The sequence below is a fragment of the Palaemon carinicauda genome, chromosome 13 (assembly GCF_036898095.1).
Source record: "Palaemon carinicauda isolate YSFRI2023 chromosome 13, ASM3689809v2, whole genome shotgun sequence".
In the NCBI taxonomy this organism is placed as follows: domain Eukaryota; kingdom Metazoa; phylum Arthropoda; class Malacostraca; order Decapoda; family Palaemonidae; genus Palaemon; species Palaemon carinicauda.
The window spans coordinates 63,754,773-63,766,891 of NC_090737.1; the positions used below are offsets into that span (position 1 = coordinate 63,754,773).

The 12,119-nt window shown below is 34.8% G+C and overlaps 2 protein-coding genes across 3 annotated transcripts; both read left to right on the top strand.

Annotated features, from left to right (window-relative positions):
* Positions 1 to 1,808: 1,808 nt before the first annotated feature.
* Positions 1,809 to 12,050, top strand: LOC137651956 (uncharacterized). Of its 2 annotated transcripts, XM_068385164.1 has the most exons (3): positions 1,809 to 2,450; positions 7,537 to 8,436; positions 11,226 to 12,050. In XM_068385164.1, exons 2-3 carry the CDS (start codon positions 7,548 to 7,550, stop codon positions 11,897 to 11,899), a joined length of 1,563 nt encoding a protein of 520 aa, XP_068241265.1. In that variant the 5' UTR covers positions 1,809 to 2,450; positions 7,537 to 7,547; the 3' UTR covers positions 11,900 to 12,050. The 2 variants fall into 2 exon arrangements, 1 of the variants encoding a protein (XP_068241265.1); XR_011046143.1 differs by lacking the exons at positions 7,537 to 8,436; positions 11,226 to 12,050 and adding an exon at positions 2,703 to 2,915.
* Positions 3,311 to 7,263, top strand: LOC137651630 (uncharacterized). The gene is made up of 2 exons (XM_068384850.1): positions 3,311 to 7,028; positions 7,150 to 7,263. Exons 1-2 carry the CDS (start codon positions 3,369 to 3,371, stop codon positions 7,261 to 7,263), a joined length of 3,774 nt encoding a protein of 1,257 aa, XP_068240951.1. The 5' UTR covers positions 3,311 to 3,368.
* Positions 12,051 to 12,119: the final 69 nt, after the last annotated feature.

Here is a 12,119-nt window from a genome sequence, read left to right on the forward strand (position 1 = left end):
AGTCATGTGGCAGTACTCTGATGCTTCATCACATATAATGTATAGCAAGCAATTTTTCTATATTTTGTTACTTTCAATGTATAAATTATATATATATATATATATATATATATATATATATATATATATATATATATATATATATATATATATATATATATATATATATATATATATATGTGTGTGTGTGTGTGTGTGTGCGTGTGTGTGTGTGTGTATTTGTGTGTGTGTGTGCATGTGTGTGTGAGTGTGTGTGTGTAATTTTATTCATCCATTTAATTTTTGATCAAGAGTACCTATCACATAATAGATTTATGAAAGTTATTTTGTTCTTGTATTTCCATGGTTATATTTTACAATTTCTATACGCTCATGAATTAATGCGTTTTGCATAGCTCACTTTATGTTTCCAGTTTTATATATGCAATTCTACCAATTTTGTAATTACATATGATAATAATGTACCCGAATGTAACAGAATCACAGATATCTGTATAATGACTCATTATCCACCACTGATCTAAGAATATGCCCTAATACCTTTCTCATATGGTTTCAAAATTCTTCGGCATATATGGGCTCACTCCAATAGCCTAGTGCCCTCCCATATCTAGCTCTGCCCCTTTGGTGCCCACCCACTGACAAACTTATAGATACCCCACTGCTGACTGGGTATTTATATTCGCCAAACCATGGAAACCAGTTCAGTAATAACTATGTGAACAAGTTCAATAGTTACAGCGGAAGTACAACGGATACTGTTCTAAAGCAAACTGCAATAGTATCCCAGCAACAGTCGTCGAATCATCCTCCTTCAGGTAACATGAAAGACGTGCAGAAGGTTAATATTTTCTGTTATAAGTATGGCAAAGGAGGCCACATCAGTAAGAATTATTGGTCGTACCAACCGAATGCAGTCCCCCAAGTTGTTTATAATAATTCAACTTCACAGAATGTAAAGATGAAGAAGCAAACGGGAAAGGACTACAAAGAAAATGACCAGCGAACGTTTACATGATCCACAAGACTACTGCAAACAGTGTGGATGCCCTTAAACTTTATATCTATGAAGGTATGTTAGCTGCAATATATGAGAGTGAGCATACCCGGGTTAAGATATTACACAGCACAGGTTGTAACCATAGTGTAGTGAGACGAGGTGTACACTGGTTGGTGAAACAGTCTCTCACAGGAGATTCGGTCATTTTGAAGGGAATAGGAGGTGAGAAGGTTACCGTTATTTGCCGTTTGAAACTTTTATGCTAGCTGGTGACAGGTCAATTTGAATTTGAGGTGAAGGATTCATTGGCTGTCAAAGAAGTAGAAGTCCTACTGGGTAATGAGTATGGTGGAGCACCGTTTGTGCCGTGTCACATTGTAAAGGAAAAACCACTGAAGTAGAGCCCTACGGATGATCTCGAGAAAGACTACCCACATCAGTTTCCTAGTTTTGTGACAACTAGGGGAATGATGAAGAAAGTGGCTGCAGAAGTAGAAAGAAAAACCGAAGGAGCGATGAACTTTGAGGATTTATTTTCATAAGAAGAGGATTCCCTTGATGGTTCTGTGTTAAATATATTTTTATCTTTTCTTTCCAACTTCAAAATCCTTGTATTCTCGTTTTCTTTATCTTGTTGAATATATTTTTTTTATCTTTTCTTTCCAACTTTAGAATCCTTGTATTCTCGTTTTCTTTATCTTGTTGAATATATTGTTTATATCTTTTCTTTCCAACTTCAGAATCCTTGTATTCTCGTTTTCTTTATCTTGTTAAATATATTGTTTATATCTTTTCTTTCCAACTTCAGAATCCTTGTATTCTCGTTTTCTTTATCTTTTTTATTTTTAGTACGAAAAAAGTACTTTGATTTTTTTCATAATCCTTGGTTTTCAACTCTCTTGGAAAATAAAAAGATCTCAAATGTAACTTTAAATAACTTATTATATTTAATAGCTGTAAATACTTTGTGTGCTGGCATTTGAGACCATTTCATGGTATTTAGCCCTTCTTGAATTAGTTAACGAAGTTAACGAGTAGTGGTAAGAATTTTTACCAAGCAGTATCTGCCTAACCCTCCAAGGAAGCAGTTCTCTTGACTTAAGTGAATATGGATTAACTCGACCTTCGTTAGAAACTTGCCAACTAATGTGTGATCATTACTAATGAACTCTTTTCACTTGAAGGACTTTTATTGCTGTGAAATAATGAAGTGCTAAGTACCACCAGTTTCACCAAAGTGCAATGGAGAGACGAGGGCATGATTCTCCAAGGGAGTGAGTTTTCAGAGGAACCATATAATGTATTGTGTAGCAGCATGGAAGAGAGGCCAAGACGGGGATTCTATTTCCCTACCATAGTCTTTGGCATCCACCACATACTGCTGGATTACTTCAGAGGGATTCAACTCCGTGGATTTATATCGAGCAAGCAGGCGCTTGATAACTTTGAGGTAGGTCTCGGTAAATGTTGGCACACTTTACGAGATTTAAAGTTATTTGAATGAATAATTTTAGCGCTGAGTCATTAATCCCGTAAAAAATAAAACTTGTAACCAGAAAAAATTTACTCTTGTTAATATTTTGCTTTGCCATTTATCATATCTTTTGAGATCTTTTTATTGAATCTTACTCTGAACCTTAAGTCGCTTGCATAGGCAATAATTTCATGTACAATTTTGATAGACGTATCATATCTTTTATAGGCTATGCACAGTGGCATCATGGTAATGGTATTGCTCGACGAATCTTATAAGCTTTTCACTGGTTATAAGCGATTCGGAGTGTGGAGGTTAGGTAACTAGTGCCAGAGTTACCTAGATATCGGGGCAGCATCAAGTGTCATTAATATTAATTTATATTCTGCATAATATTATGCTTTAAATTTATTGTATGTTCAATAATAAATTCAATGTTCACTTTGATTTTTGTTTTCTTACCATTTTTTACAACCTTCATATAAGTTTTTTCCGAATATGGCGACCGTGACAGGATATTATGACTTTGCTTTGATGCTTGCCCGATGTCTCTCCATTTGCACTGTTGGTGGAACGTTGTTATTATTTTGCATTTTAATACTTTAGTGTAAAGGTTGAAGTGAATTTAATCTTTTTAACATATTTCTGAAATAAGTTCTTTGCTCGGGAATTGCCTTCATTGCATATTTTTTATATTCGAAACTTTGCTTCCTTGGTAATCTTTATTTATCGTCGTTGACCTAGTATTGATGCCATCGGTATTTCTTGGTGTTAACGTATATTATGTAAGGTGATTAAGGGAATTTTACTTTTCAGCTTTGTTTTGTTACGCATACTTTAGCCTTTGAATATTTATTATATTTGTGATAGGTCAGGTAGTTGTATATATTCACAATGTCTGAACTTAAGAGATTAGTGAATCAAAGGAAGTATATAAGGAAGTGTGTGACAGAACATTTTAACCGTAAGGATAGTTTTCCTACATTAACTAGTGCAGCAAGGGAGAAATTACTCTTGCAATTTGAACAATGGCTTCCAGAATTGAAAGACTTAAATAAGCAGATATTAGAGCTTAAGTATGAGGAATGCGACGACGAAGAGGAAGAACGTAGGTCTGAGGAGGAATTGGACTCCTGTCAGGTCTATAATGACAAACTTTTATCTTGCTTAGTGGCTATTAGGAACCCTAGTGTGCCCTCTTCATCAGTTTCCCATTCGAATGACTCTCTTAGTTCCGCAAGAAGTTTGCTTAAGTCTCCCATAGCTCCCCTGCCTAAATACACTAGTTCTGATGACGAGGACCTTGCTAGATTTTTTGAAGAATTTGAAGACACTTTAAGTAAATTTGAATACCCTGAATACGATAAACTTTTGTTATTAAAGCAGCAGATCTCAGGCAGGGCCTTAGTTTTAGTAGAGTCCTTGGAAGCAGATAAGCAGGGATATTCACATGCAAAGCAATTACTATTAAAAGCTCTAGCTTCAGATGATACACAGAAATTTAATGTTTTGAGGCAGTTATCCCATTTGAAACTTTCTAACAACACTGATCCATATGAATTTATCTCTAAGGTTAGGTTAATTATGGAAAGAATACGCAAATTGAAAATTACTGTGGACTGTATACTTCAGTTTTTTATATGGGAAGGATTGAATGATGCATTTAAGAATCATTTGATTCAAATTACTAACAGCTCCAAGCCAACGTTAAATGAAATTGTAGACAAGTTTTTTGAAGCTAGTGAGCGTTATTGTAGCCAGTCTAAGAAAACTAAAGAAGTCCCTAAACAATTTTTCCCCAAAGCATCAAATGCTAGTGACCATGGAGCTACCAGCTTAGCTGTAGATGTAAAGTATGAAATAAATAAGACCTTTAAGCCTTGTAGTATATGCACTAAAGTAGATGGTAAACCAGCTGATCACCCTATCCACAAGTGTGCCAAATTTGACTCTGCAGAAGCCAAGATAGATAAAATAAGAAAATTGAAAGGATGCCTAAAATGTTCTAACCTAAATCATCTGAGTAAATTTTGTAGGTATAGGTTCAATAATAAATGTAAGTATTGCTCAGAGTGGCATTTCAGTTTCCTGTGTATTCGGTCTGTTGATGGCAATCAAGTCACAAATAAAGATGAAAATAAACCAGATAGCCAATCTTGTACAGATAAGGGTAAAGATAAAGCAAAATCCAAGCCTAAGGAAAATAAGGAGATATCTGGCTCAATGGTTAACATTGTGGAAGCTTTCCAGAGTGATTCTGACATGCAGACTGTTCTTCCCACTTTTACTGCAACCTTGGATAATGGTTTAAAGTTAAGATGTTTAAAAGACAGTGGCTGTCAGTGTAACTTCATTTTGACCGATATTGCGGACAGTTATAATTTACCCACATTAAGGGAAAATATTTCTCTAACAGTAAATGGTATTAACACTACTCAGAATTATACTACTAAGCTGATTGAAGTAAGTTTACAGATAGGGGATAGGCTTAGAAAAATTGAAGCACTGTGTATACCTTCTATTAATGTAAAGTTAAAACTTCCTAAATTAGGTAAGGTAGTAAGTGGTTTCAAAGAAAGGGGTTATTTTTTGGCAGACGAAAGCTTGTCAAATGATTCTTGTGGTATCCAGAGTATTCAGTTAATTCTTGGCACTCGCTCAGCATACTGTCTTCCTCAGCAGGAACACTTGTTTGGATCAAACTTAGAATCTCTATATTCTGAAACTCCTGCTGGAGTATTGTTACATGGTAATATGGAACAAATATTGAAGGATTTAACATTTTTACCTTATGTTGGAAGTTGCTTTCAAGGATTGGTTCAACTTTCAGATCACAACTTAGTTGGTAGCATTTTCGGGAATGGTAATACTTGCCTTGTTTCGGATTGTGCTTTTAAAGATACTGTGGATCCCGTTAACATTAATGTATTTGATGATAAGGGGGATATAATTGAATCTCAGCTTATCAAGGCAGCTAACCAAATTTTAGAAGAAAGTTGTCATAGATTTGTAAAGTCTGAACCTAATGATTCTGATTCTGGGAGTTCTGAAATAAATAAGAAGTTGGTTAAGTTTTCCCTTGAAAATATGAAGAGAAATAAAGAAGGTAGAATTGTTGTTCCTTTATTTTGGAATCCTCAGGTGTCCCATTTATTAGGTTCCAATCAGGGATTGGCAGTTTCAATTTTAAAGTCTAACTTGAAAAAATTGCAAAATAACAGGGATAAGCTATTGATAATGGATAAAGTTTTTAAAGAACAGGAAAGTATGGGGATCATAGAGCGCATTAATAACCTTCCCGAATTTATCAGAGAGCACCCTAACCATAGCTTTTTGCCTCACATGGGCATCTTTAAAATGGATCGCGAAACCACAAAGTGCAGGATAGTGTATTTGTCTAATCTTTGTCAGCAAGATTCTAGTAAACCTTCCATTAGTCACAATCAGGCTATATATTCAGGACCAAATCTAAACCAGAAACTTTCCTCTGCTATATTACATTTGAGATTTGGACAGAAGTTATTATGTTTTGATTTGTGTAAAGCGTTCAATAATCTTGCCTTGAATGACACAGATAGCAATAGGCTATTATGCCTATGGTTTAGAAATGTAGAGAAGTTAGACTTTACCGTTGTGGGATACAGAAATTTAAGATTAAGTTTTGGCTTAAGATGCAGCCCTGCATTACTGTTACTTGTTCTATATAAGATTTTAATTTTAGATGTAGACGGTGATGATAGTAAACTTTTACAATTAAAGAAGATGATATATCAACTATGTTACATGGATAACTGTGCAGTTGCCTATGATAGTTCTGAAGAACTTCTCTGGGCATACCAACAACTAGAAAGCATTTTTGAGCCTTACAAGTTTTACCTGCAGCAGTACATCAGTAATGATTTTGCATTGCAAGACCACATAGATAATGAGATTAGTACAGAAACCAATGAAAAGGTAAAATTACTTGGGTTGTCATGGGATAGGAAGCAAGACAGTTTATCTACTAAACCTATTAGTCTTAACATACAAGCTCGAACAAAACGGGAAGTATTGCAGTCTATTGCCTCCCAGTATGATCTCTTTAACTTTAATGGCCCTATTCTTAATCGTTCAAGGCTATTTTTGCATCAGTTACAGTGCAACAAAGATCTGGGCTGGGACAAGGAATTAGATGCCGATGTTAGGAGGCAATGGCGGAATATTGCCAAACAAGCAAATGCTGCTTCTGTTGCAGAGATACCAAGAGTCTTTGGGAGTAGAGAAGATACTTACCGGCTATTGGCATTTTCAGACAGTAGTAAGCAGATGTTTGGTGTAGTAATTTACATACAAAATATTCCCACAGGAAAGGTCAGTTTTGTCTTTGCAAAAAATAGGTTAGTAAACAAGCAAATGGAATCTAAAAGCATGCCATCTCTGGAACTGCAAGGAATAACTTTGGCCGTAGAAGAAATTACATGTCTGTATGAGGAGTTATCCGGAATTTCTTGTATGATGCCAATCAAAATAAGCGAGTTGATGGTCTACTCGGATAGCTTCGTTGCTCTTTCCTGGGTACATGGGTTTTCTGCCAAGCTTGATAAAATGCAGAAGTGTTCAGTATTTGTTCAAAATAGGTTACACACAATAAATGAACTGTGTAATAAACACACGATTCATTTTTCTTTTGTGTCAGGTTGTGAAAATCCAGCCGATTGCATCACTCGCAGCTTATCTTTCAAGCAGCTTAAAAAAACTAACTACTTTTCAGGTCCCAAATTTCTGCTTAATGAGACAGAAGGTCAGCTGAACAGGGAATCTATCTTGGATTTTGTAATACCTGCCCTTCCGGTAAAGCAAGATTCTCCTGTTGGTGTTGTCCAGTCTTACCATGGTACTATAACTACAAAGATTGAGGAGCATACCGATGCTTTATCAAGATGTTCTAGCTACCATAAAGTTGTTTCTGTTTTCCGTAGAGTACTTATCTTTGTTAATAACTTGAAAATGAAACTAAAACTAAAGGATCCTGTTAAGTTTGGACATATTAGCTGTCTTGATATTAATCATAACTTCTTTGCAGAGGCTACAAAGATGGTAATAAGAAGAGATCAGCAGAAGCACTTCCCTGAAATTTTTGAATATTTTGAATCAAGAAACCGGTTGGTCAAAGATATCCCCAAGTTAGTTGGACAGCTCAATGTTTATGTGGATCAGGAAGGCCTGTTAAGGGTACGTAGCAAAATGCAGAAACTTAAAGATGACCGAAGGATGCGATTTCCATTGCTAATTTCTAAGGATAGTTTACTAACTAAATATATTGTATTAGATTATCATGAACGTTTTTTACATGCTGGATGCTATAGGCTACTGGCTGAAGTACGTAAGATATTTTGGATACCTAGATTTTTTTCAGTAGTTAAAAGGATAATCCGCACATGTGTCATATGCCGTAGGTTTAATGAGAGGACAGTTAATCTCAATCAACACTGTTATAGAGATTTTAGGATTAATCCCCCAGAGATTCCTTTCCGCTATATTTTTGTAGATTACATGGGACCCTTCTTTGTACGTTCCAGTGGGAAAAAAGTAAAAGCATGGATAATATGTTTCACATGTACTTGGAGTAGAGCTATAAATCTGAAGGTGTGCATGGACTTGAGTGTTAAAGAGTATCTTAGAGCCTTCCAGCTTCATACATTTGAGTTTGGACTACCAAATTTGTGTATTTCCGATCAGGGATCTCAGTTAGTAGCAGGAGGCAACGTAATTCTAGATTATTTAAAAGACCCAGAAGTTAAACTCTATCTAGAAGAGAATGGTATGAAGAACCTTCAGTTTGAACAGTTTTTCAAAGGGAACTCGGCTCTTGGTTCAATGGTTGAAAGTTGTGTGAAACTTACTAAGAGATGCTTATTTGGAGCCATGAGAAATAATGTTTTAGATATAAGGGATTTTGAGTTTTTAACCCTGGATAGGTACGGTGGGTCGTTTGCGACCCCGAGCGTCAAAAAAAAACAGGTTTTTCTCACGTGACTCACCCCTGTGACTGAATTTGTGGGTGATCGACCTGCAGGAGGTGTCTCCCCTACACGCTCTAGTAGTGTCCAGATGTGCATTGCTGTAGCTGTACTCCTTCCCCGATTTCTGAGACGCGTCGGGGTCGTTCGCGTCCGAGTTTACCCTTCTGAGGTAGTTTGCATAATTATCAAAGTTATTACGTATTATGAAATTGTCGTAGAATGGTGCAACTTGTATAGGTTATCAGTTGTGGAAAGTCTTGGTGGATTGTTTGGCTACCATGTGCATGTTTTTTTTTTTAGTTAAAATGTCGTTCATCACCACGAGGACCATTTTACCGCGAGTGCCCCTTTTTCATTTTTTTTCATTTTTTTGCCAAGTCATTTTTCCGTAAGATATTGCCAAATAGTGTCGTAAAACTTTTGCTTGTTTAGTGTTGGAAAGTGTGTCTAGATGATCTGGCTACCCATGCATGACTTTGTTTTTGTCAGATACGACGTAGTTATTGGTATATTGGGTATTTAACTGCGGTTACCAATTTCTGTTTTTTTTTCAATATTTGTAAAAATTACTACGTAGTAAGGAATTGCCGTATATTATTCATTTTTTTTTCATGTTTATGTGTTAGAAAGTGTGCCTTGATGGTTGGGCTAACACGTGCATGTCTTTTTTTTTATCTGAGATGTCGTATATTAGAATGTCGGGCATTTTACCGCGAGTGTCCCTTTTTAATTTTTTTTAATTTTTTTGCCAAGTCATTTTTCCGTAAGATATTGCGAAATAGTGTCGTAAAACTTTTGCTTTTTTAATGTTGGAAAGTGTGTCTAGATGATCTGGCTACCCATGCGTGATTTTGTTTTTGTCAGATACGACGTAGTTATTGGTATATTGGGTATTTAACTGCGGTTGCCAATTTCTGTTTTTTTTTCAATATTTGTAAAAATTTACTACGTAGTAAGGAATTGCCGTATATTATTGATTTTTTTTTCATGTTTATGTGTTAGAAAGTGTGCCTTGATGGTTGGGCTAACACGTGCATGTCTTTTTTTTTTTATCTGAGATGCCGTATATTAGAATGTTGGGCATTTTTCCGCGAGTGCCCCTTTTTATTTGTTTTGCATTTTTTTGCTTAGTCATGTTACCGTAAGGAATTGGCAAGTAGTGTCGCAAAACTTATATTTTTATAGTGTTGGAAAGTGTTTCTAGATGATCTGGCTACCCATGCCTATTTTTTTTTAGCCAGATATGGCGTATATATAAGTATGTGTTCGATTTTCCTGTGATTGCCATTTTTTCGTTTTTTCCCATTTCTTTCAAAATTACTACGTACTAAGGAACTATCACAGAGTAATATTTCATTTATATGTTTATTTGTCGGAAAATATGCCTTGATGGTTTGCCTAGCACGTGGCTGAAATTTTTTTTTTCTGAAATGCCGTATATTAGAATGGCCATTTTTCCACGAGTGCCCCTTTTTATTTGTTTTGCATTTTTTTGCTTAGTCATGTTACCGTAAGGAATTGGCAAGTAGTATCGCAAAACTTATATTTTTATAGTGTTGGAAAGTGTTTCTAGATGATCTGGCTACCCATGCCTATCTTTTTTTTTAGCTAGATATGGCGTATATATAGGTATGTGTTCGATTTTCCGGTGATTGCCATTTTTTCGTTTTTTCCCAATTCTTTCAAAATTACTACGTACTAAGGAACTATCACAGAGTAATGATTCCTCTAGATGTTTATTTGTCGGAAAATTTTTTTTACTTTTTTTTTGATTGAATATCATCAAATTTTTTTAGCTAAAATATTGTTTTACATTTTTTTTTTCGATTTTATTTCCCTTCCAAAAAAATTTTTTGGGTCAGAATTTTAATTTTATAGTCGTAAAATAATCGACAATTATCCAGCAACCCACCATACAATTTTTATGAATATCCAATAATAATTAGATTAGTAAATAACACCTTGAAATTGACATACCCTTCCTACATTTCAAGTGGCAGATTAGGGAGTCTGAGTCAGTGTGGTTGGCGGCCATTTTGTGGACATATCCGAAGCGTAAGCTGCCCTATCTATATATATTCTTGTTCCCTATAGAATTTGTGATATTTTGGTATATTTTTACCTGCATAAATATCATATTATATATTAAATATATGTATTTTTTTACGAAATTTCCAAGTACTCAAAAAATTACCTTTAGATATGGCCCCTGATATAAATGTAATTTACAAAATAATGAAGATTTTTTTACATATTTCTATTTTAGGATAACATATGTTTATTCCCTAAAAAAATTAGCCACTTCCTATTTCATTTGGGTACCCAAAAAAATTCATGAAATTTGGACAATTTTTTTTGGCCAAAAAAAGTTACCCTTTATTTCTCATTTCAGATCTTCACCTCCATGGGTCTGACTTCATCCAAAATACATCAAGATGTGTCCTAAACATTCAAGAATCAATTCCTAAAAGGATTTGTGTATATATGTATAAACTTTTTTTTTATGAATTTTTATGTCAGGTCTTTTTTTTTCTACTTAATTTTTTAAAATATTTATAATAAATAGTTTTTCTGCAGATGAGTAGTATTTATCTTTACAGTTGTTTTAAGCATTCATTGAAGTTTTTTTTGGCAAAAGAAAAAAGGAGGTTACTGCAAAAACTGATTTTTCAAGAATTTTTTTTGGCGTCGGGGTCGTTCGCGTCCGAGTATACCCTTAAAGAGGTGTCCGAGGACCGTACCTATCCAGGGTTAATATGTCAGACTGTCCATTTATTGAATAGAAGGCCAATAGCTTTTAAAGAAGCATTAAGGGATACAGATATAAACAAATCACTTCCTGATCCCATAACACCAGAGTGTCTAATTAGGGGTTATGACCTTGTTTCAGTTAACTTAATTCCTGAGCTGCAAAGCCATCCAGATATAGAATTGGATGAGGACTATCTAGTTTCTCCTTGTGATAAAGTTAAAGAAAACTACACAAAACTGCGTAAAGTCAGAAGTCATTTGATTAACATTTATCATGAAGAATTTTTGGGTAACTTGACAAATCAAGCTGTAAATGCAAAAGACAGATTCAAACCTGTAAAACATACACTTCTTCAAAAGAATGATGTGGTTCTAATTAAAGAACCATATAGTAAGCCAAACCAATACCCAATGGGAATAGTCCATGATGTAGTTCTCAATGAGCTTGGGGAAGTTACTGGAGTTACCCTACTGAAAGGCAGAACTGGGGAACTTACAAAGAGACATTCATCTAATCTAATATTTCTTTTCAGACCTGATGTTTCTTCAAATGAAGATAAAGACAGTCCTAATAATGACTCAAATGATTCTAATCTGGCCAACAACCGCATTCTGGGAAAGCGTAAAGCGGCAAAGATTAGTGCTCTGAAGACCAGACAAATTTTACAGTAAAGTTTGTCTGTGTAGGCTTTTTTATTTATTATTGGTGATGGTAATTTAAATAATTTTGGCAAATATTAGAAAAAAAAAATTCTGGTAATGTAAATACTTTTGGTATTTGTTTAAAAATTCAATCCTGTTTTTATTTCATAACAGGACTGAATGTTTTGGGGGGAGTGTGTTAAATATATTTTTATCTTTTCTTTCCAACTTCAAAATCCTTGTATTCTCG

Bases quoted from the DNA above. Each gene is read 5' to 3' on its own strand.
- LOC137651630 (XM_068384850.1), top strand. From the start codon at position 3,369: ATGTCTGAACTTAAGAGATTAGTGAATCAAAGGAAGTATATAAGGAAG. The intron at 7,029-7,149 runs GTACATGGGTTT...CTTTTGTGTCAG, and splicing joins GCTTCGTTGCTCTTTCCTGG to GTTGTGAAAATCCAGCCGAT.
- LOC137651956 (XM_068385164.1), top strand. From the start codon at position 7,548: ATGGTAATAAGAAGAGATCAGCAGAAGCACTTCCCTGAAATTTTTGAA. The intron at 8,437-11,225 runs GTGGGTCGTTTG...GTACCTATCCAG, and splicing joins TTTAACCCTGGATAGGTACG to GGTTAATATGTCAGACTGTC.